At 37.2% G+C, this 20,674-nt stretch overlaps 1 protein-coding gene across 4 annotated transcripts in view; it reads right to left on the reverse strand.

Moving 5' to 3' along the window:
• Nucleotides 1-459: 459 nt before the first annotated feature.
• Nucleotides 460-20,674, reverse strand: part of RAP1A (RAP1A, member of RAS oncogene family) — an 87,975-nt gene continuing 67,760 nt past the window's right edge. For 3 of the 4 annotated variants that reach the window (XM_010803154.3, XM_059881663.1, XM_024984713.2), the window contains 6 exons: nt 20,453-20,521; nt 18,409-18,465; nt 15,611-15,751; nt 13,566-13,709; nt 7,521-7,636; nt 3,794-4,483 (listed from right to left, as the gene is read on the reverse strand). In XM_010803154.3, coding sequence (XP_010801456.1) covers nt 7,550-7,636; nt 13,566-13,709; nt 15,611-15,751; nt 18,409-18,465; nt 20,453-20,521 — 498 coding nt within the window. In that variant the 3' untranslated portion in view covers nt 3,794-4,483; nt 7,521-7,549. Of the gene's footprint in view, nt 4,484-7,520; nt 7,637-13,565; nt 13,710-15,610; nt 15,752-18,408; nt 18,466-20,452; nt 20,522-20,674 lie in introns of all 4 variants that reach the window. The other variant, NM_174448.5, reaches the window with a different exon arrangement.

Consider the following 20,674-nt stretch of genomic DNA (forward strand, 5'->3'; position numbering starts at 1 on the left):
CCCTTTCCACTGCATGGAAGGCCATTCTTCCCCCATGCAGGTATATGGGTTGCACATTTCAAATATTTATGCAAGAGTAACTTCAGTGAAACCTAAACCTGTGACCAGCACCACATTCCCTCTGCCCCAAACTGCTGCCCCTTTACTCTCCTTCTCTTCTCCATAGTGCTACACACACACACACACACACACACCCTTTTGCCACCTGCCAGAAACTCCACAAGGGAAGGGATTTTGGTTTGTATTATTCTCTGATGCACTCCCAACAAGCAGGTCAGCACCTGGCAAACCAAAGAGGCATAGTGAATATTTGCTGATAAGCCTGTAAGGGTCATACCTTGTTCTGCTTTATAAACCCTGCAAGAATTTTTACATGGTTGAAAGTAGGCACAAGAACTTGCATTTGGTTAAGCTTTTCAAAGTGCATTGAAAACAACACCTCAAAATAAGAGTCACATCACTGCTTAAAATGGGAAGTTTTATTAAGATTTTTCCTCAATAGGAACAGCCAAGCCCATGCTTCTTAAGAGAAGCGATCAGCAGGAAATGCATGTCACACCTTGGGCCCAGAACCACAGGAAACTTCTGAACAAGCTCTTGTTGATGTCTGCAAAATAGAATTCATGCTGTCTCCCAGAAAACAGAACTAGGCACCCAGTTCAAAGTCTCCAACTGTTCTCAACAAGAATATTTAAGCAAGATATGGCATTAGATGAATGGACTATATATTCAACAAACCCAAGATGAAGCTGTACTAAGAAAAATCCATGTTGAACGCAATGTCGATACTACATTTTCAAAAATAATTTTCATTTTTTACATTTTTGGAGAATAGAAATGCTAAAAGTTGGGTGGCCAGACTGCCTCAAAGCTCACATTCATTTCCTTCCCAGCAAGATGGGCTCTTTCCAGACCCTGAACAAGCAACCAAACCACTCTTCCCTTTCAAGTCTGGAGCTGAGTCAAGAAGGGCTATTTTATTTTAACACACATTTAAGTAGCACCTTAAATAAGTACAAGACCCAAATAAAACAAAGGTTTTGTTTCCTTCCTCCAAATACCTGACCAATTCTTCACACTTTGGTTTCACAACACACATATTTATGAGTGTATTTTACACCCTCTAACATTCTACTGATTGCTTACGAAGGAAAATACTAAGGTAATCTTTATATCTTTCTGTCCCTCAGTCCTGAAAACAAAAATTGGATCATGAGCTAACAAAGACATATGTACCTATGAGGATAATGAGGCAAAAATTTGAAATTGGGAGGTCCAGAAAATGAAGAATGTTCATATGTGGAAAAAAACAGTCCCAGGCCAAGACATATGTACCGATGAGGATAATGAGGCAAAATATTTGCAATTGGGAGGTTCAGAAAATGAAGAATGTCCATATGTGGAAAAAAACAGTCCCAGGCCAAGTATCTCATTTTAATAAAGTTGGTAATAAAGATTAGTATATTCCCAAGGAGTAACTTTTTCCAAGTATATTCTAACTTCTAAGAAGCATACTGTTTCACCAAGGAGTAAAAGGCACCAGTTATGATGGCAAATTAAGGTGCAAGAGATCAGTTCAAAGTTGTAGGGGAAGAGAGTAATACCACTATCCATCACGAAACATTTCTAAGAGAATTTACCCTGTGGACACACTAGTGAATTACTATTCATATCTCAGATGAATTTCTTATATCTTCTTTGTCCAATTAAAAACTCATGAGGGAAGGCATTTTATTGCCTCTTGGTGAGGCACGCAGTGTTTATAGAATAGATGGCTTTAATATATACTTTTAATTCAATGCTGGCAGAAGCGTTAACTGATACTGAAGCTCCCCCTGGTGGAGGGTAAAATTATAGATAACATATTTATTGTTAAGTTTTTAAAACTATGATTGGGGCACTACTAAGCCATTCAAGTTGTTTGTATTCAAAGTGGGAAAGAGCAAACAATCAACTATGACATCAAGTCTCCTTTAAATCATAATATTACTCATATAACCAAAGTTATTATACTTAAATAGCCATAAATACTAATATGCTATCAGTTCTTGAATATTTACCATATGAGATTCATATAATATCCTTGAGGACTTTTAAATTTTATGCTATAAAAATACACCACTATTTTCAGGTACCCTCCCTTATGGAACCAAGACTAAGGACTCCACATAGAGACATTATAAAAGCACACCTCTCTCATTTTCTGACAGGATACCTTTCCCTCTTGCTCAGCAATGGCAGATTTCTTTCGGATAGCGATGCATACCTCTGATTTTAGCTGGTCCTGCTCTGTACACTACTGTGTGCCAGAAGGGCATTTTTCTTCACAATTCTACCTTTATCCCAAGTGGACTGTATAAGATGTAACAAATCCAGTACCTGTCATGTTCTTAAACAGAGGACATGGAGTTCACGCTACTCCTTAAGCAGACTGGAACTTGGGAGTTATTTAAAATAATTCCTACTTAATCTGGCAAATAACTATACAATCTGTGTAACAGGTAATATCTAGAAATGTTTGCTCGCTTATGAGATGTTTGTCTATGATTTTAAGTCCAAAGGAATGTTTGAGAGGTGTGTTTTAAAGAAGAACGACTTTAGAGGACCTTAAAATATGCCACACTGACCTGGACAGACCGGCCCTAATGCTTCGCTTATTTTTCAAATTTATTGCATTTAGGAGATTTTGGCCCCTCAGTCCCAGACATATGTATAACTGGATCAGCAGAAGGTAAGTATTAGGTAACTAAGTTTATTAGAAACTTAAAAGAATACAATTTCCAAAAAATTTTTTACAATATTTTAACATTTTCTCAGGTTGGTCAGAACTTACATTTGAAATTTGATCTTGAAATGTCAATTTAGTAACTGATGGGGCTGACCACACTCCTGGAAAGTCTCAGCAAGGCGTGAACACTACTTCACACCCAGTTGCAATGAGACAGCGTCTAGATCCCTGAGCAATGATTTAGACTTTCTAGGACTGGTCTCCTTGATATTCAGTAACAAGGCACAGGGTTTCCCAAGCTTCTTTCCTTCTCCAGTACTTAAGTGGCTAATGAGCTGTTTGGCTCTACTTCATGGCATACATAAGTCATATCACTCTAGGTCCATGATCTACTTAAGCCCCAACTTCTGCAAAAAATGGAAAAAAACTGGGAAGGAAAAGAAAAGCACCACTATATAGCCAGCTAAAAATTTTAACTTAGCAACCTTTTCCATATGACCACCACTATACTGCTTCTTACACAGCTGAAGAAAAAGCAACTGACACATCCTTTATATGCTTTTTCACTTTCACCCACTTTTCTTAGATACTTCAATCTACAATACTATGAAGCAAATCTGAAAAATTTTACATAACATTTCATGGTGGACTTATACTCAACAAATTAACAATGGCAAAAGGATTTCCTTGATGAAATTACAAGCTGGGGAAGACTGGAAGTAGTAAAAGTTAAACCCTGATACAGTGTTAAACTTATCTTTTTACATATAAAAATAATACACAGTGGGATATTTTATTCAATAAGATACAATCTTTAAGATCAAGAGAGAATATACAAAATTATTGTATGTAGTATGATGTATTTCACTGTATAATAGGAATAAATATTATAGAACAGAAAGTGCGAGGTCTGCTCATAGAGAAATCACCACTTACTTAGGGGTTTAAAGCCAAGTGCTCTGCAGGTACCAGTCAGAAAGGAGCTACTGCTGCATTTACAACAATGTGGTCATTATAAAATAAAGCCCTTAAATCTATAAACAATAACAAAACACACAAACCAAATGAAAATGTACTAAAATTTAATCATCCATAAAAGCTGTAATTTAATCTGACAGTAAAACACAAGAAGCGATATTAGAGTGGGTTTAGTCTATTATAGATTTCAGCTTTGAAAGCCATAGAAATCAGTATCCCAGTTTTTTCCCTATAAAAGACCCATTTTTCCAAAGCATTATGCACAAACAATTTTAATTAGAATATAATGACAGAATGATATTTCATAATTTTTTAAATATAAAATGAAGTCAATGACTCAAAAAAGTTATCTGCTGCAATGAGTTTGAGGGGAAATTTTTTCATAATCTATACCATTACAGATAAAGTATAATGGTTCAACTTTTAGTGCTTGACAGGGAGGAAACATGATAAAAAGGTCAATATGAAATCATTTGATTATAGTAGCAATATCTAACATTTGAAATGCATCCATGCTCTTTTGTATAATCATATTAGAGTCAAGTATATTTATTTTCACATCTGTTATAACTGCTATTGCAAAGGAGAAATACTATTGTCTTATTTTCCAAGAGATATACACAGAGCAATTCTTTTCTCCAGGGAACTTGTGCAAACCAATATAAGATCTAAATTCTTCACATAATATATAAAACAGGAGAAGCCTCTTCAGATTTATTTTTGAAGTATGGAATGCTGGCACTTTCCAATTAGGCAACAGTTCTTCATTCCTGTAATCTAGAACATCGAATAGATACAGATATATATATACATATATATATATATATTTATATGTATGTTTAATCTCAATGTCAGAACATGATAGTAAATAGATATCTAGTATTATAGAAAGAAATGTTTTTAGCTGATCATTAGATAACTAAATATATTAAACAGATATAGTAACAAGGTTATTTTAAACTCTCTTTAAAATGTTTTTAAAAACAGTTTTATTGTATTTCGTGTTTCACAATGTATCCAGCAGTCCTGTCTGTACAGAGGAAAACAGTGATGATTTCCACCCCATTATCACCTTATTTTTAAAAGTTCCTTTTCTACTAAGAAAACAACTCATGGCTGCATCAACTTTCCATGGAAAATTCTTTAATTCAACCATTTTATGGTTATTATATTAGAGCTGTAAGTATTACTAAGTGTTAGCCGTTCAGTCATGTCCATCTCTTTGAGACCCCATGGACAGTAGCCCGTCAGGTTCCTCTGTTCATGGAATTCTCAAGGCAAGAATACTAGAGTGGGTATGGAGTGTTTAGCCATTCCCTTCTCCAGGGGATCTTCCCAACCCAAGGATTGAACCTGGGTATCCTGCATTGCAGGCAGATTCTTTACCATCTGAAGTACCAGGGAACTCCATATTAGGGTTACCTCTTCCAATTTAGGCTAGGTCAAAAAGAGATAATACAGAAATAGCTGATGCCTGTTTTCAAGGGCAGAAAATTCAAAGTAAGGATTACTATTCAGCAGAAAAAAATTAGGTTAAAGGAGTAATTTCCTGAAGATGAATTTCTTTCCTCCATTTTCAAAAGTAGGACATATTAGAAAAAGACTAACATGTTTCAATATGATTTTGCCTAATGGCTAAGGCTAGATAAGTTGCCCTTAAGGTTCACATACTCTTTCTAAAAACACTTAAGAGTTGCTGTTTAAATTTATTCTGTATCTCAGTACCTTTTAAATGGGATCAACATGGCACTTCAAGCCTATAGCTCTGCAAAGTATTCTGATTACTAAGTGACCTACTATTTGGTATTATCAAATAGGCACAGAGGTCCTGGGTAACATTAAATATATTGAAGGCTGAATTACCTATCAGAGTCTAAGAATTTATGCAACCAGGATGAAAGTCTTATTTCTAGATTTAAGTCAAGATTTCTTTCCTCTAAGGTAAACTCACAGTAATACACTGTAGTGTGTGTATGAATGAATATTCACAATAGGCCAGAAGATGGCACCTCTTCCTTTAAACATAAGCTAAAAGGACATTTTCAGAGAACTGGAAATTCAGTGAGAGTCAGCTCAGATAATGATAAAAATGAGGCAGTCATATAAAAGAGTTAAATACATTTCAGAACAGGAACTGGAATTTGGAGTTCTCTTTTCTTTTTATCTTTGTACCCTTCCCTAAAGAAATGCAAATAGCAGCAATTTTATCAATAATCCTCTTCAGAGAGCTGATGATTCATAGCTACTGACTCAAGATTTCACTAAAAGCCTAAAGCAACCATGCGGCCAGAAGCTGTTTTTCCAAAGTCTGACTACCAGAGGCAACCTAGGAACTTTTCTGCTTTCCCTCTACTTTATTTCAAAAGGGGGCATAATTACTCAGTTGTTTCCCCTAAGAGAAATTTGTTCATATCTCTAAGGAAGCACATATTAGTTAATTTGGTATTACTGGAAGAGGTAATCTACTAAATGGACCCAAGGGACTTACAAGAGTTAGCACAACCAACTCTCAAGTGGGGAGCAACTGACTTTCCTCTAAGTGGACCAAGTTTAGTAACAGTCCCATAATTAGCATCAAATTACATCATAAACCCACTTCATGAAAATATTCTTTCATGGTATGGACATGAGTTTGAGTAAACTCCAGGAGTTGGTGATTGACAGGGAGGCCTGGCATGCTGCAGTCCATGGGGTTGCAAAGAGTCAGATACGACTGAGTGACTGAACTGAACTGAATGTTTAGAGTTGAAGAACATAAGCAGAAACTGTTCAGGGGATTTAAGTATATAATTAAAGACAAACAAACAAATGGCCCCACACAGCCTGGTTTCTCACTTGATAGGCAGCTTCAATGCTGTCACTAATTTCTCTCCAATGGGTTCACTTAATGAAAACTTAAGTGCTACTTAAAATCAACTACTACTCAGAGACCTACAGAAGAAACATTTGAAAGAAGTCAACCCATACCTGAGAGGAAATAACTACTAAAACTATACTGACATACCATCACACCCAGCAGAACTGCTCAAGTTCCAAGAACTGGCAATACTAAATTTTGAAAGGATGTGGAATTCGTAAACTGCTAGTATGTGTGTAAACTGGTACAACTACTTTGAAAGACTTAACAGTTTCCACTAAAGCTAACCACATATACAGTGTACTGTCTGGTCATTCAATTCCTACATACAGAAATGCATATGCATATACGTATATGTGCATAAAGACTTGTACAAGAAAGTGCACAGGAATCATACTTGTTCCTGAGAAGAACTCAAATGTCCATCAATAGCAGAATACATAAATATACTGCTAGTGTAGTCATACAACAGAAATAAACTACTGCTATATGCAACAAGGATTAGTCTTAGAAACACTTTTGAGTGAAACAAGCCAGACATAAAATAGCACATTATATGCTTTTGTTTCTGCTTCATTCAAAGAGGGGCAAAACTCACTTTTTCCCAGATGAACCACTGTTCCACTTCAATTCAGTATGAATTTGGGTGTGACCTTGGAAGGCTTTCCATCTATTCAACCACTATTTTTTGAATACCCATTCTATACTAGGTACTGGGGATGCTTTGGAGCAAAACAGATATGATTCCTGCCCTCCCTCAGAGAGCCTAGACCCTCACTGAGAAAAAGACAAATTTTCCAACAGATGAACATATCTACAAGTTATATAACACATTTACATTTACAAATTACAGAAGCCTGGAAATACCCCAATAGGTGAAGTGGGAAGTGGTTTACGGTGGGGAAAGCCCAACCTAAGAGGCTGAGAAAGGTGTTTGTTCTGCTTTTAGCACCTTACCTGGCTCAGAGCTGCTGCTTACTGTGGGTCTAAAGCAGCAGACACGATTTCTTTTTAGGCTTCTTCTTTTCCACTGGTGTTTTTCTATTTATCTGTCTGACCAGGTCATAAAATATCTAAATAAAAGCAAGAAAAAAGTAGTACTTATTCAAACAATATTTGAGACCTTTTTCCATAAAACAATCTCGATTCTGTTAAATATTTTTCTGCTCTTGGGTCTGTATTTCGTCGCTTATCAGCAGGTCTCAGACACTCCAGCTGATTTTCAGTCAGGGTAAGGCAGGACTTATCTATTTACAATGAAAGAAATACATTTGTTCTTAGATACTCAATAACAAGTTAATAAAAAGAATTAGTAGTGAAGAAATAAGAGAAATCACATTCTTCACGGAATCTTCTATGCTTCAAAAACCTGATTATACTTGTTTTACTTTTTAAAAATTTCAAACTTATAGAAAAGGTGCAAGATTAGCACCAAGAACTTAAGTATTTTCTTCACCCATGTTCACCAATTAGTAACATTCTGCCAAGTGTATATTTTTCCAAAGAGGAAATGCAGATGTCCAACAGGCACATAAAAAGATGCACAACATTGCTAATCACAGGGAAATGCAAACTAAAATGGCAACAAGACACCACCTCACATCTCTCAGAATGGCAAGCATCAAAAGGAATACAAATAACAAATGTTGGTGAGGATGTAAAGAAAAGGGAACGCTCACATATTGTTGGTGGGAATGTAAATTGGTGCAGCCACTCTGGAAAACAGTATAGAGGTTTCATAAAAAACTAAAAACAGAATTATCATATGACCCAGCAATTCCACTCCTGGGCACATATCCAATGAAAAACACTGATTTGAAAAGGTACATGCCCACCCATGTTCATAGCAGCATTATTTACAAGTGCAAGATATGGAAGTGTCTACCAACAGATGAATGGATAAAGAAGATGTAGTGTACATACACAATGGAATACTACTCATCATGGGCTTAGTTGCTCAGTCGTGTCTGACTGACTCTTTGTGACCCCATAGACTGCAGCCTGCCAGGCTCCTCTGTCCATGGGGATTCTCCAGGCAACAATACTGGAGTGGGTTGCCATGCCCTTCTCCAGGGGATCTTCCCAACCCAGGGATCAAACCCAGGTCTCCCACACTGCAGGCAGATTCTTTTACCTTCTGAGCCACCAGGGAAGCCCACTAATCATAATAAAGAATAATTAAATTTTGCCATTTACAACAATATGTATTGGACTTAGAGGGCATTAGGCTAAATGAAGTAAGTCAGACAGAGAAGACAAATATTGTGTAATATCACTTACATGAGGAATTTAAAAAATACAGCTAGTGAATAGAACAAAAAAAAACACAGACTCAGATGCAGAGAACAAACTAGTTGTTACCCATGAATAAAGAAGCCGGGAGAGGCCATATAAGGGTAGGGGGTTAAGAGACACAAACTATCAGGTATAAAATAAGCTATAAGGATTTATTATATAATACAGAGAATATAGCCAATATTTTGTAACTATAATGGAGTATAACCTTTAAAAATTATGAATCACTACACCATACACCTATAAAACATAATATTGTACAGCGAGCATGCTCAGTTGCTGTCATGTCTGACTCTCTGTGATTCCATGGACCAGCTCACAAGGCTTCTCTCTCCATGGGATTTTCTAGGCAAGAATACTGGATTGGGTTGCCATTTCCTATTCCAGGGATCTTCCTGACGCAGAGATTGAACCCACATTCTTGTGTCCCCTGCAGTGGCAGGTGGATTCTTTAGTACTCCTCCATCTGGGAAGCCCAATATTGTACAGCAACTAGGTGAAAATTGAAGTGTTAGTTGTTCAGTCGTGTCCAACTCTTTGCAACCTCATGGACTGTATCCACCAGGCTCCTCTGTCCATGGAATTCTCGAGGCAAGAATACTGGAGTGGACTGCCATTCCCTTCATGTCTCCTACACTGCAGGCAGATATTTTACTGTCTGAACCACCAAAGAAGCCCATACAGCAACTACACTATAAATTAAAAAAATAATTAATGGTCCCAAGATCACAAGCCTAAATTATTTGTTAAGGGGGTACCACTACCAAACAATTTATTCAAAGCTATAAAAGTGCTTCATTTATATTCTTTTCCTTCTGGTCCATCCTACTCAGTTCCATTTTCTTCAAACCATTTAATTCTATTATCTTATTTCTAAGAAAGCTGAAAACATAAGAGTTTATTAACAAAATGGTAGTTTCTGTTTCACACAACTCCAAAACCCTCCAAGAACTTAATATGCATAGTGAAAGTCACTCAGTCGTGTCCCATTCTTTGAGACCCCATGGACTATACAGCCCATGGAATTCTCCAGGTCAGAATACTGGAGTGGGTAGCCTTTCCTTTCTTCAGGGGATCTTCCCAACCCAGGGATAGAAGCCAGGTCTCCTGCATCACAGGCAGATTCTTTATCAGCTGAGCCACAAGGGAAGCCCATACTTATTATTATGCTTAATATGCATCAGATCAGATCAGATCAGATCAGTCGCTCAGTCGTGTCTGACTCTTTGCGACCCCGTGAATCGAAGCACACCAGGCCTCCCTGTCCATCACCAACTCCCAGAGTTCACTCAGACTCACGTCCATTGAGTCCATGATGCTATCCAGCCATCTCATCCTCTGTCGTCCCCTTCTCCTCCTGCCCCCAATCCCTCCCAGCATCAGAGTCTTTTCCAATGAGTCAACTCTTCACATGAGGTGGCCAAAGTACTGCAGTTTCAGCTTTAGCATCATTCCTTCCAAAGAAATCCCAGGACTGATCTCCTTCAGAAAGGACTGGTTGGATCTCCTTGCAGTCCAAGGGACTCTCAAGAGTCTTCTCCAACACCACAGTTCAAAAGCATCAATTCTTCAGCGCTCAGCTTTCTTCACAGTCCAACTCTCATATCCATACACGACCACAGGAAAAACCATTGCCTTGAGTCGACGAACCTTTGTAGGCAAAGTAATGTCTCTGCTTTTGAATATGCTATCTAGGTTGGTCATAACTTTCCTTCCAAGGAGTAAGCGTCTTTTAATTTCATGGCTGCAGTCACCATCTGTAGTCATTTTGGAGCCCAGAAAAATAAAGTCTGACACTGTTTCCACTGTTTCCCATCTAGCCACAAACAAAATCTCATTAGTTCCTCAGCTTTAATACATGAGCTATAAAGTGAAAAATAACAAAAGGATAAACTAAAATAGTAAATTGATCAAAACAGCACATTTCTTCATGCTAGCCAGTCTGGGTTTCTGGTACTAAACAAAATGATAACTGGTTTTGTTGTACTATCCTCAAGGATTTCTTTGGCAAATGGTGCCTACCTCACAGTAGCAGCTGGTTCAGTGATGAGGGCAAGTTCAAACTATGGTTATTTGGTTAGATATGCTGAAAGTCCTCAGCCTAGATTCTTCCTCATCTTTCTGAACTATAGAAAAATCTAAAGGGAACACAGAATAATTTCTTAATCCCTCTGTCATTCCTCAATTGGGATGTCTTGATTCCAATGATTATTCTAGCATCAGCAAAGAACAATTAAGTCCTGATTAAGACTGATGTGATTCTGATACAGCTATATACTACTTTCAGAACACAACTTGTTCACAAAATGATGTGAAACAAGTTTTAAAAAATTATATATTCTACGATATAGACAGTAGAGAATTAAAGAGGGCAATTTAGTTAAGCAGAATGTCCCCAAACTTGAGACTAAGAGCTGAATTGTGTTAAAGTAGGATCCCTCTATCTTCAGGGACTCAGAGATCACATATGTATTTCCAAAATATTAGCTGTCTGAGAAACTATTAACTACCCATGAAACTCTATAGTTGGATTATCAGGCTATCAAGACAGAAATATTAAAAGAAACAAGTTATTATACTGTCAAGAATTTTTAGCATGACGTTTGTATGTTTTCCAAAAGAATAAAGAGCCTTAAACACCTAATGTATTTCATTTTGTTGTATCATTTTTCTATTTTTGTTTTAAAACATTTATGTCAACAGTCGACTTCAATGAGGCTACTGGTTTCCAATGCAGGCCTCCGAGGGAGGGAGGCCATCCCAGAGGGAGGCTTAGCAGCACGTAAGTTCCCACAAACAGGTAATGCTTGAAAGGTAAGAAATGCCTCCTGTCCCCTCTGGTCCCTGGACCCTGGCCCAGCTCAGCTCTAGCTGGGCCCTATGAAATCTGTGGGTGGGTACCAGTGAGGATGACCACAAGGATGCAGGAACTAGATCCAATCATGCTGCAGATGGTGACCTGGCACTACTATTTCCTTAGCCAAGCTCATCTATCAATCTTGTATTATCTCAAAGTTATCTCCTTGAGATAATTCTCAAGGAGTAAGACTAAACCAAAAATTAAAATTATGATTAGCCATGTTTTACAAGATAACATCTATGAAATCATAATTCTACAACAGGGAAAGCTGAAACAGGAAACATTTCACACTTCCTTTCATTACTTGGCAGTGAATAAGAAGTAAGTGTTGTTGAAGATCACAGCAGAACTTTTCCCCCATTGGTATGTTAACTTCTTTAGGGCATGACCAGTGTCTGTCCAGATGAGTGTTACTGGTGCCTAACACAGAGCCAGGCACACAGGGACATGATGAATACTCAGTGAATAAATAAAATCTGTGAATTTCTTATTTTTATGTATTTATTTAAGCTGGTTTTACCTAAGAAGCAAGCTTTGACATTCTTTATTTTTGTAAAACAGAGGATGTGTATCAAGCTTAAATTTTTTTCACACCACATGTTTAAAATAATTTGGTCATTGTCTATAACCATAAAAGAAAAAGAGACCAAAAGGACCAAAGGCCGGAGAGGAATGGCAAGCAAAAACACACAGAAGACTCTGACAACCCAACCCAGTCTTAACTTTCATCTATGTGGTGTGCTGAATTCTTAGTGACTGCCTGTGATCCTATAAATGGCAAAAGAAAGTGAAAGTGAAGTGGCTCAGTCATGGCCAACTCTTCGTGACCCCCATGGACTGCAGCCTACCAGGCTCCTCCGTCCATGGGATTTTCCAGGCAAGAGTATTGGAGTGGGTTGCCATTTCCTTCTCCAGGGGATCTTCCCGACCCAGGGATCAAACCTGGGTCTCCCGCCTTGTAGGCAGACGCTTTTACCATCTGAGCCACCAGGGAAGTCCTAAAGATAAATGGCAAGCACACTGGCAAATGAGAACGTTTGCTCTACTAGGAAAGGAAAGAAGTCTATTTCATTTTTTTGTTTGTTTTAAAGCCTGATGTTAAAATTAACAAAAGCAAGGGAACCTCTTAATATTTCGCTTGGATGTGGTGGTGGCAGTTGGGAACTGCACTCATCTTTCAGGGATCCAGTAAACCATTGGCCCTTTACACTCAGGCAGACAAGCTCACTTGTTAAGCATTCCTGTCCCCAGCTGTGTTCTCAGGATAGCAGAATGCTTAAGTCATGGACAGAAAAAGCCTTGTACACCTGCTCTAACAGGCCTAAAAGACAGAGTGAATTATAGCTCTGTATCCATCCACTCACACAGATTCTTCGAGTCATACACCAAAGGGAAGCACGACTCAAATTACACGACGTCTTTCTGTACAACATAAGTTCATTATAGTAACTACCTTGATTTCTGTATTTTTCTACTGAATTTTACAACCTGTTTACACACATCTGCATAGCTAACTGCTGTAAGACAAGGGTGATATGCCAATTTTCACACACCACTTTCTGGTGTGTCATTTAGAGGCTTAGCAGGATTTAAAATACACTTTCTTTAACTTAAACTTCCCCTTTGCCGACAAGGTAAGTATATATGTTCTCATTATAGCCATCAAAGTGATTTTATACAGAGAAGGAATATAGTTTCTAGGAATTACTTAGTGTTTTCCATAAACTGATGAAGATTGCTTAAAAGAACACTGCTTTTTCTTTTTAAAAAGTTGTTTTTGACTGTTAGCTTGAAAGAAGGGAAACTCAAAAGGCACTTATTTGTGCTGCCTCACAGCTGTTGGTTACCTCATTAACGTTGATCTTTGACTTTGCAGAAGATTCTAAAAAGGCACAGTTACACCACTGTCTTGCTAAATTCTGACCCTGTTCTTTGCCAACTACTCGCTCGTCTTCCAGGTCACACTTATTGCCAACCAAAATCATTGGAACCTGTGGAAAGGAAAAGACATATAATAAGCAACCAACATACTTGTTACTCAGCTTCTGATAAGCAAGCAACTACCCTCCACCAACTAAAATGTGTTAGGATTATTAGTTTCACCAAAGAAAAGTGAAAGTGAAAGTCACTCAGTCATGTCAGACTCTTTGTGACCCCATGATGTAGCCTGCCAGGCTCCTCTGTCCATGGAATTTTCCAGGCCAGAATACTGGAGTGGGAGCCATTCCCTTCTCTAGGGGATCTTCCCAACCTAGGGATTGAACCCAGGTCTTCCACAATGCAGGCAGATTCTTTACCATCTGAGCCAGGGAAGCCCATAAGCTTCACCAAGTGCTTTAAAAAAGGTGTATGTATGTGTGTTGGGGAGAAGATGCAAGGGGAAGAGACAGAAAAAAATGGACAAGATTCTACCACATTGATCTGCTAAAATCATTTTAAGAATATAATCCCAAAATTATTATGTGGACTCATGCTAATGGCTGAATTCCAAGTAGAAAAATATGAAGGAAAAGGAAACGCCTGCAATACAGAGAAGAACATACTCAATGGTCTGGGTGTGTGTTAAGTGCCTCAACTCACAGGACCAACAAACGTCAAAAACACAGCACAACCAACACAGTAATAAGTTTTACTTCTAGATCTGAAAACTAGCTTAGGTGAGACATGAAGAAACAGTAAGACTAAAAATAAAGCCACTGAGCAGCTATGTCTTCATCTATGATTTGATCTCTAGTTTATTACATGGGATAAAGAGATTAACATTATCAGAGTTCAGTGATTTGCATGTAATTGCCTATGAAAAAAGAACTCTCTTAGATGAATTAGTCATGAAGAAAGAGAACTATTCATTAGGTTATGGCTGGTCATGAGTCATATGGTGCAAACCCCTCCTGCCTACAATATCACCCAAAGTCATGGTGCTGAGCAGGTGCCTGTGTTCCCATCAATAATGAGTGAGAACACACAGAAACAGAAAGGAAGGTCCAGATGAAATTTTATACCCTAACTTACACAACTTTTGAAAAGGAACTTTGTAATTCAAAACAGAGACAAATGTGTAAAATATAGATTTCATCTTTGCAAAAAGGCACGTTATACATCAAATAAATTTTCTAAAACAGTATATTTTACCACAATAAAAAATTAACATTAAAAAAATCTAAAACAAAAATAATTGTAAAAACTGAGTTAATTAAAATATTTAACATAATTCAAAGGAAATAACTAAGTAAAAACTGTACCGAGAGAATTTTAGAAATGGGAACAAAGCCTTATGGTTCTTGATAATGTTCTCTGAACACTGTTTTTGACATTAATTAACTGCCACCTTTCCAAGCAAAATCTGAGTCCCCCTTCTGCTACCAAGTATTCTTTGACTCTTCTTTTTTCACTACACTTGTGACCCATGTAGCACATGGTGGGTCATAAGTGCAGCGGAAAAAGAGGAACTTTACATACGTGTCCTTCATTTCATGTCCTTTCATTTCATTTCTAACCATCTCATCGGCATATCTGTTGTTGTTTAGTTGCTAAGTCGTGTCTGACTCTTGCAACTCCATGGACTGTTGCCTGCCAGGCTTCTCTGTCCATGCAATTTTCTAGGCAAGCGGAGTGGTTTGCCATTTCCTTCTCTAGGGGCTCTTCCTGACCCAGGGACTGAACCCGTGTCTCCTGCTTGGCAAGTGGATTCTATACCACTGAGCCACCTGGGACACCCTCTCAGTATATTATCTGCACGTAAATTTAGACAGCTTAAAATTGTTTTTGGTTACCAGGCCTCTTTTAGGCACAAGGTAGATACCCTCCAAGTCCCTATTGATACAGAAAATGGATACTTTATATTTGGCCACAGAGAGATGGCAATACACCATATATAGAGAGAAATACTTACATCTTCTGTGTCCTTAACTCGTAAAATCTGTTCCCTCAGGTCTTGTAAGTCATTAAATGTGGACTGAGCGGTAATAGAATATACTAGTGCAAACCCTTGGCCATTCTTCATATACAAATCCCTCATTGCTGTAAATTGCTCCTATAATAAAAACATGCAATAAATTATAAATATGACTCCTTAAATGTACTGAATTGAAACAATAAAATGGAAACAATTTAAATCAGAATAACAACAAGTTAGCTACTGAATTCTTTATTACATGTTATAGTGACAGGAAACTCAAGACATGATACACAGCTTCTGGAAAATCTGAGGTGAATGTTCCTGTCTCCTATTTACCTGACTAAAAACAATAAACTGTAGAATTACAAGGGAAATATTAACCACTTTTTTTTTTTGGCTGGGCTACTGTAGCATGCAGGTCTTAGTTCCCTGACCAGGGATTAAACCCATGCTACCTGCAGGGGGAGGGTGCAGTCTTAGCCACTGGACCACCAGGGAAGTCCTCACTTTAATTTGTTTTTGTGTGATTTAGAAAAACTGCATATAATTCTTTTATATATCCAGATTTTAATTAAATTATTTTGGTGCTACAAAAGATGATCTCCAAGGTAGTGTTTTCAGAAAAGTTCACGGAGTAAACCCTGATGCCCTCCAACATTAACAGGTTGGGGAGATGAAGCCAAATCAGGAAAGGACTTGGAAACAATGAATGATACAAGGAGAAAACCAAGCAAGTATTGTTTCCTGGAAGTCAACTGAATAAAATTTTCACAGAGAAGGATAATGATCTACTGAATCAAAGGTTGCTGAAAAAGTCAAGGGAACTGAGGATATATGTGAGGGATGTATTCTGAATGACAGATCATGTGCTTGAAGCTATGTAAAGAGGGGCTTGAGGATATGAGGGATAATCAAAGATATTAGAATAAACAGACTGCAGATGCCAGAGAAGTTGAAGGGTTTGAAAGGAAGTGAGCTGGAGAAACAAGATGGTGAGTGAAGAGTAAGACACTTGAAAATGAAATTCAGGACGGTATTACATTATTGGTTATCATACAGTCTAGGGTAAAGACCATGGGAATGAATGAATGAAGCAGAGTAGAGGTCAAGAAACTGACAAGCCAAGCTACTAAACCATCTCTATTACCCATACAGATTCTATTTGGATACCAAAATCACCAACACTTTGGACTAAAGCAGTGTTGGAGAAAGTGAGCAATCCTAAAGGAGAAAGAACTGATTTAGAATAAGACTAATGAGCATCAACTACTTTCCAACTTTTATGCAAGGCACTGGGGATAGACAAATATACAAAAAATTATAACACAGCATGCTGACTGCTAGGATGGGAAAAATACAAGATATTTGAGAAAATAAGGGAGGATCTCTGCAGTGGAGGAAAACTTCCTTAATTTGGACAAGAGGAAGAAGAATGTCCTCACAGTTGTAGAAGCTGTGAAAGGAAGAAGTAGAAAGTTTTTTTTTAAGTTTTTTAACTGTTGGGGTCTTTGGAAACAATGGGGAATTATTGCTGATTCAGAAGCTAGGAAAATTGGGGGTTGGGGAAAGTGGCAAGAGGGAGAGACCTCAATTCAGCTGATACAAGGCTCCTGTTGGAATAAAGATCCATTTTCCCACAAAAGGACAGGAAAATATGGTATAATTTGTACTCTAATTGCTCCAGTATTTTCATGTTTTTTGATCTGAAACTTTCTCACCATTTATAAAATTATAATGGGGTATATTTGTGAATTTTAAAACAACTTAAAACATTTAAGAATGCCATTCATTTTAGAGCACTGCCTAACAGGAAAAGTCTATACATATGGAGAAAAAAAAAGAAAATCATTTAATGTGTGCATTTTTTGTGGCAGAATAAAACATCATTAATTAACAAAAAAACTTAAAAAGGTAATGACAAGTGAAGATAATAAAATAAAAGCAAATACATAGAGTTCATTAACTATATTATAGGTATTTTGTGCCAAATGATTTATAGTCACCATCTCATTTGATCAGTGTTGTTGTTTAGTTGCTAAGTCACGTCCAACTGTCCTGCAACCCCACGGACTGCAGCCCACCAGGCTCCTCTGTCCATAGGATTTCCCAGCCAAGAATACTGGAGTGGGTTGCTGTTCAGTTCTTCGGGGGATCTTCCCGACCCAGGAACTAAACCTGAGTCTCCTGCACTGGCAGGTGCATTCTTCACCACTGAGTCACCAGGGAAGCCCCATTTGATCATTACAAGCACCCTATAATGTACTATCATCATTATACTCCTTTAAAGATATGAAAAATGAGGCTCGAAATAATCCTAAAGATTTTTGTCAGAAAACACTGCTACATCACTAGTCCTGTGAGATGTTAAAATGCTAATAAAAAGCAAAAACAATTTTTAAAATAAATGAATTACCATGGTATCAAGAGACAGTCTTATTTAAGCCCAGCGAAATACCTATCTTAACTAAAATTCTGGATTTAAAATACCTTAAATACCTTTTTTTTTTAAAGAGCAGTAATAGCATAACGCTCACCTCAATACAGGAAAAAAGAAACTCAACACACAGATTCTGTAGGTGAACTCAACAATTTAATAGTGATATGTGGGCATTAAGTACATCAAAGAGTTTAATGCACGTAAGAAAATGTAAGAAGTTTTACATTTAGAGACTTAAGTTCTTAATCAGAACAATTGTTTCTACTCAGAGGAATCAATCAGGTGACAAAAACCTGTTTACAAATTAAAATCTAACAAGAAAAAAGGAGAGAGAGAGAGAAAGAAACATCCTTACTGTTCCCGCTGTGTCCAGGATTTCGAGCATACACTGTTGGCAGTCTACTTCAACTTGCTGTTGGGGTCGGGGTTGGGGGTGGAGGAGAATAAAAAAGTAACACCAAAATGTCAGTCTGTTTTCCTCCCACCTCTTCACTCAAAGTTCCTATTAACAACTGGAAGCCTTTCTCTACCAGTTTGCTGTATTGGTGGAGACCTAACTTGGTAGTATAATAAAGAATAGGAGGTCTCAAACACATTCTACCAGGAATGTTAATGCTGAGTTTAGATATTTTTCTGACCACCTTGAAATATGAGCATTGATTTCTGTTATTATTAGAAGGCAGTGGTCATATTCTGCAATTTAAGAAAAACAGCAATAAACAGGTATAGTTCTAAAAGGGAAAAAAACAGCATAAAGTATGTATATTTATATTATCTTCAAAACAAGGCACAAAAGTACCAAGTAGCTCAAAATATAGCCAAGATTTGGGGGTAAAGAAAACTGACCACTTACCACATTCAAGTCGTCAAAGTTTTACTAAAATGTGCCCCCAATTTAATACAGAGTAAAATTTAAATTGAAGAGATAAAGGGAACACAATAACACTGAACTCATACAGTTTTCAAGACTTTAACAAAAAGGTACTTCTTTGGAAAAGCTGTGTGCATAAGGTGAAATTTTATGTACTAAATTCTATTTTCCCAGGGTTTTACAGAAAAAGAGAAGGCTGGCCCAAAGAAAGTACCAACTATTAATGGTTTGGAAAATTTTTAATAAATATGGGATTAAGAAAAGTGCTTCAGCACTCAAGGTACAGATCTCTGTTTATAGTTGAAGCTTTAACCAGCAACTTATTTGGGGGAGATTTCAGTAATGCAACACTGTCTTCTAAAAATAAACTTGTTAACCTAAGGACTATTTTAAACTGCTTCTGTGTCAAATAAAGGATTGATGAAGAGGACCATGGGCAGTTCTACAAACTCACACTCCACCACTTATAGGACTAATGTGATAATAATCTGCACAATCTGTGAGGGGGCATGTTCAATGAATAATGGATTAGGTCTGTGGTTTCTCAAAATATCACAATTTTGTTTCCAATTTGCAGATAATGAAACTGCTCTGCTGGTAGGCTTAATGAACTTAATTCAGCAAGAGTTACAGTACTATTTACGGTAAATTCTAGAACATCTGACAACACAACCCTTTCTTATTTGTTGAAAGGCAGGTTTAATCTTTTGGATGGGGGCGCCTACCAGGCTTTCTTACAGCACTGTCTTTTCTACCCCATAACATACTTGGGAAATAAAATCATGAAAGTTCGCCACAATTCTAGCTAGTCTTATAATTAAATAAAACAGTACTTTTTGTCAAGACCAACTATTAAAATTTATTTTCCTTTTAAATAAGTGTTATTTTTCAGAAAGTAGTTTTTGGTTCACAGCAAAACTGAGCAGAATATATCCCTTTCCTGCTCCTTGCTAGCCTCCTCCATAGCAGCACCCGACTTATATCAGAGTGGTACAAGTGGGAGGGTCAATGAACCTATATCTGCATCAACACATTACCATGCAAAGTCCATGGTTAGCAGTTTTACTCTTGGTGTTGTGCTTTCTATAGGCTGGGATAAAAATGTACAGTGCCAGGTATCCACCCCTTACAGAATTATACAGAATCCAAATATAGAATTTTTTAAGTCTAAAGATGAAATATTTCTGAAGTTATTTAACTACATAAAAATAACTTTCAGTCACAGTATAACTTCAAGCATAAAGTGATCCTAATTTTAGTCCATAAAAAGAATTAAAAATATACCTAAAAAATATACTTATTTATATGCAATTTTTCTACATTCAGAAAATTCCCATCGTTAAATGCATACATTAAAGAACGATTAACAATCAGTAAGAACACAGAGCTCTCTATAGTTAAGCAATAGTCTGTCTTGGTGAAACTTTTTAAAATAGATACAGAGTATCTGTATCATTTCTCAAAACTATTTTCAAAAAAGCTATTCCATGGATACTTGTAAGCATGTGTATACAAGTTTCACGTTTACCTTTCTGTAGGAATCTTCTATCGTTGGGTCATATTTTTCAACAAAAATTCCCTGAACAAACTGAACTGTCTAGGAAAAAAAAAAGCAGATAAAAGTTAAGGACTTAGAAGAAAAACCTGCCCGTCTATTAGGTCGTTTAATGTCACAAAGTGGTAAAGATTAAGTGAAATTATGTGAAAACTCTGGGTGAACATGCAAATATAAAGTATCATTGTTTTTCCT

The sequence above is a fragment of the Bos taurus genome, chromosome 3 (assembly GCF_002263795.3).
Source record: "Bos taurus isolate L1 Dominette 01449 registration number 42190680 breed Hereford chromosome 3, ARS-UCD2.0, whole genome shotgun sequence".
Taxonomy (NCBI): domain Eukaryota; kingdom Metazoa; phylum Chordata; class Mammalia; order Artiodactyla; family Bovidae; genus Bos; species Bos taurus.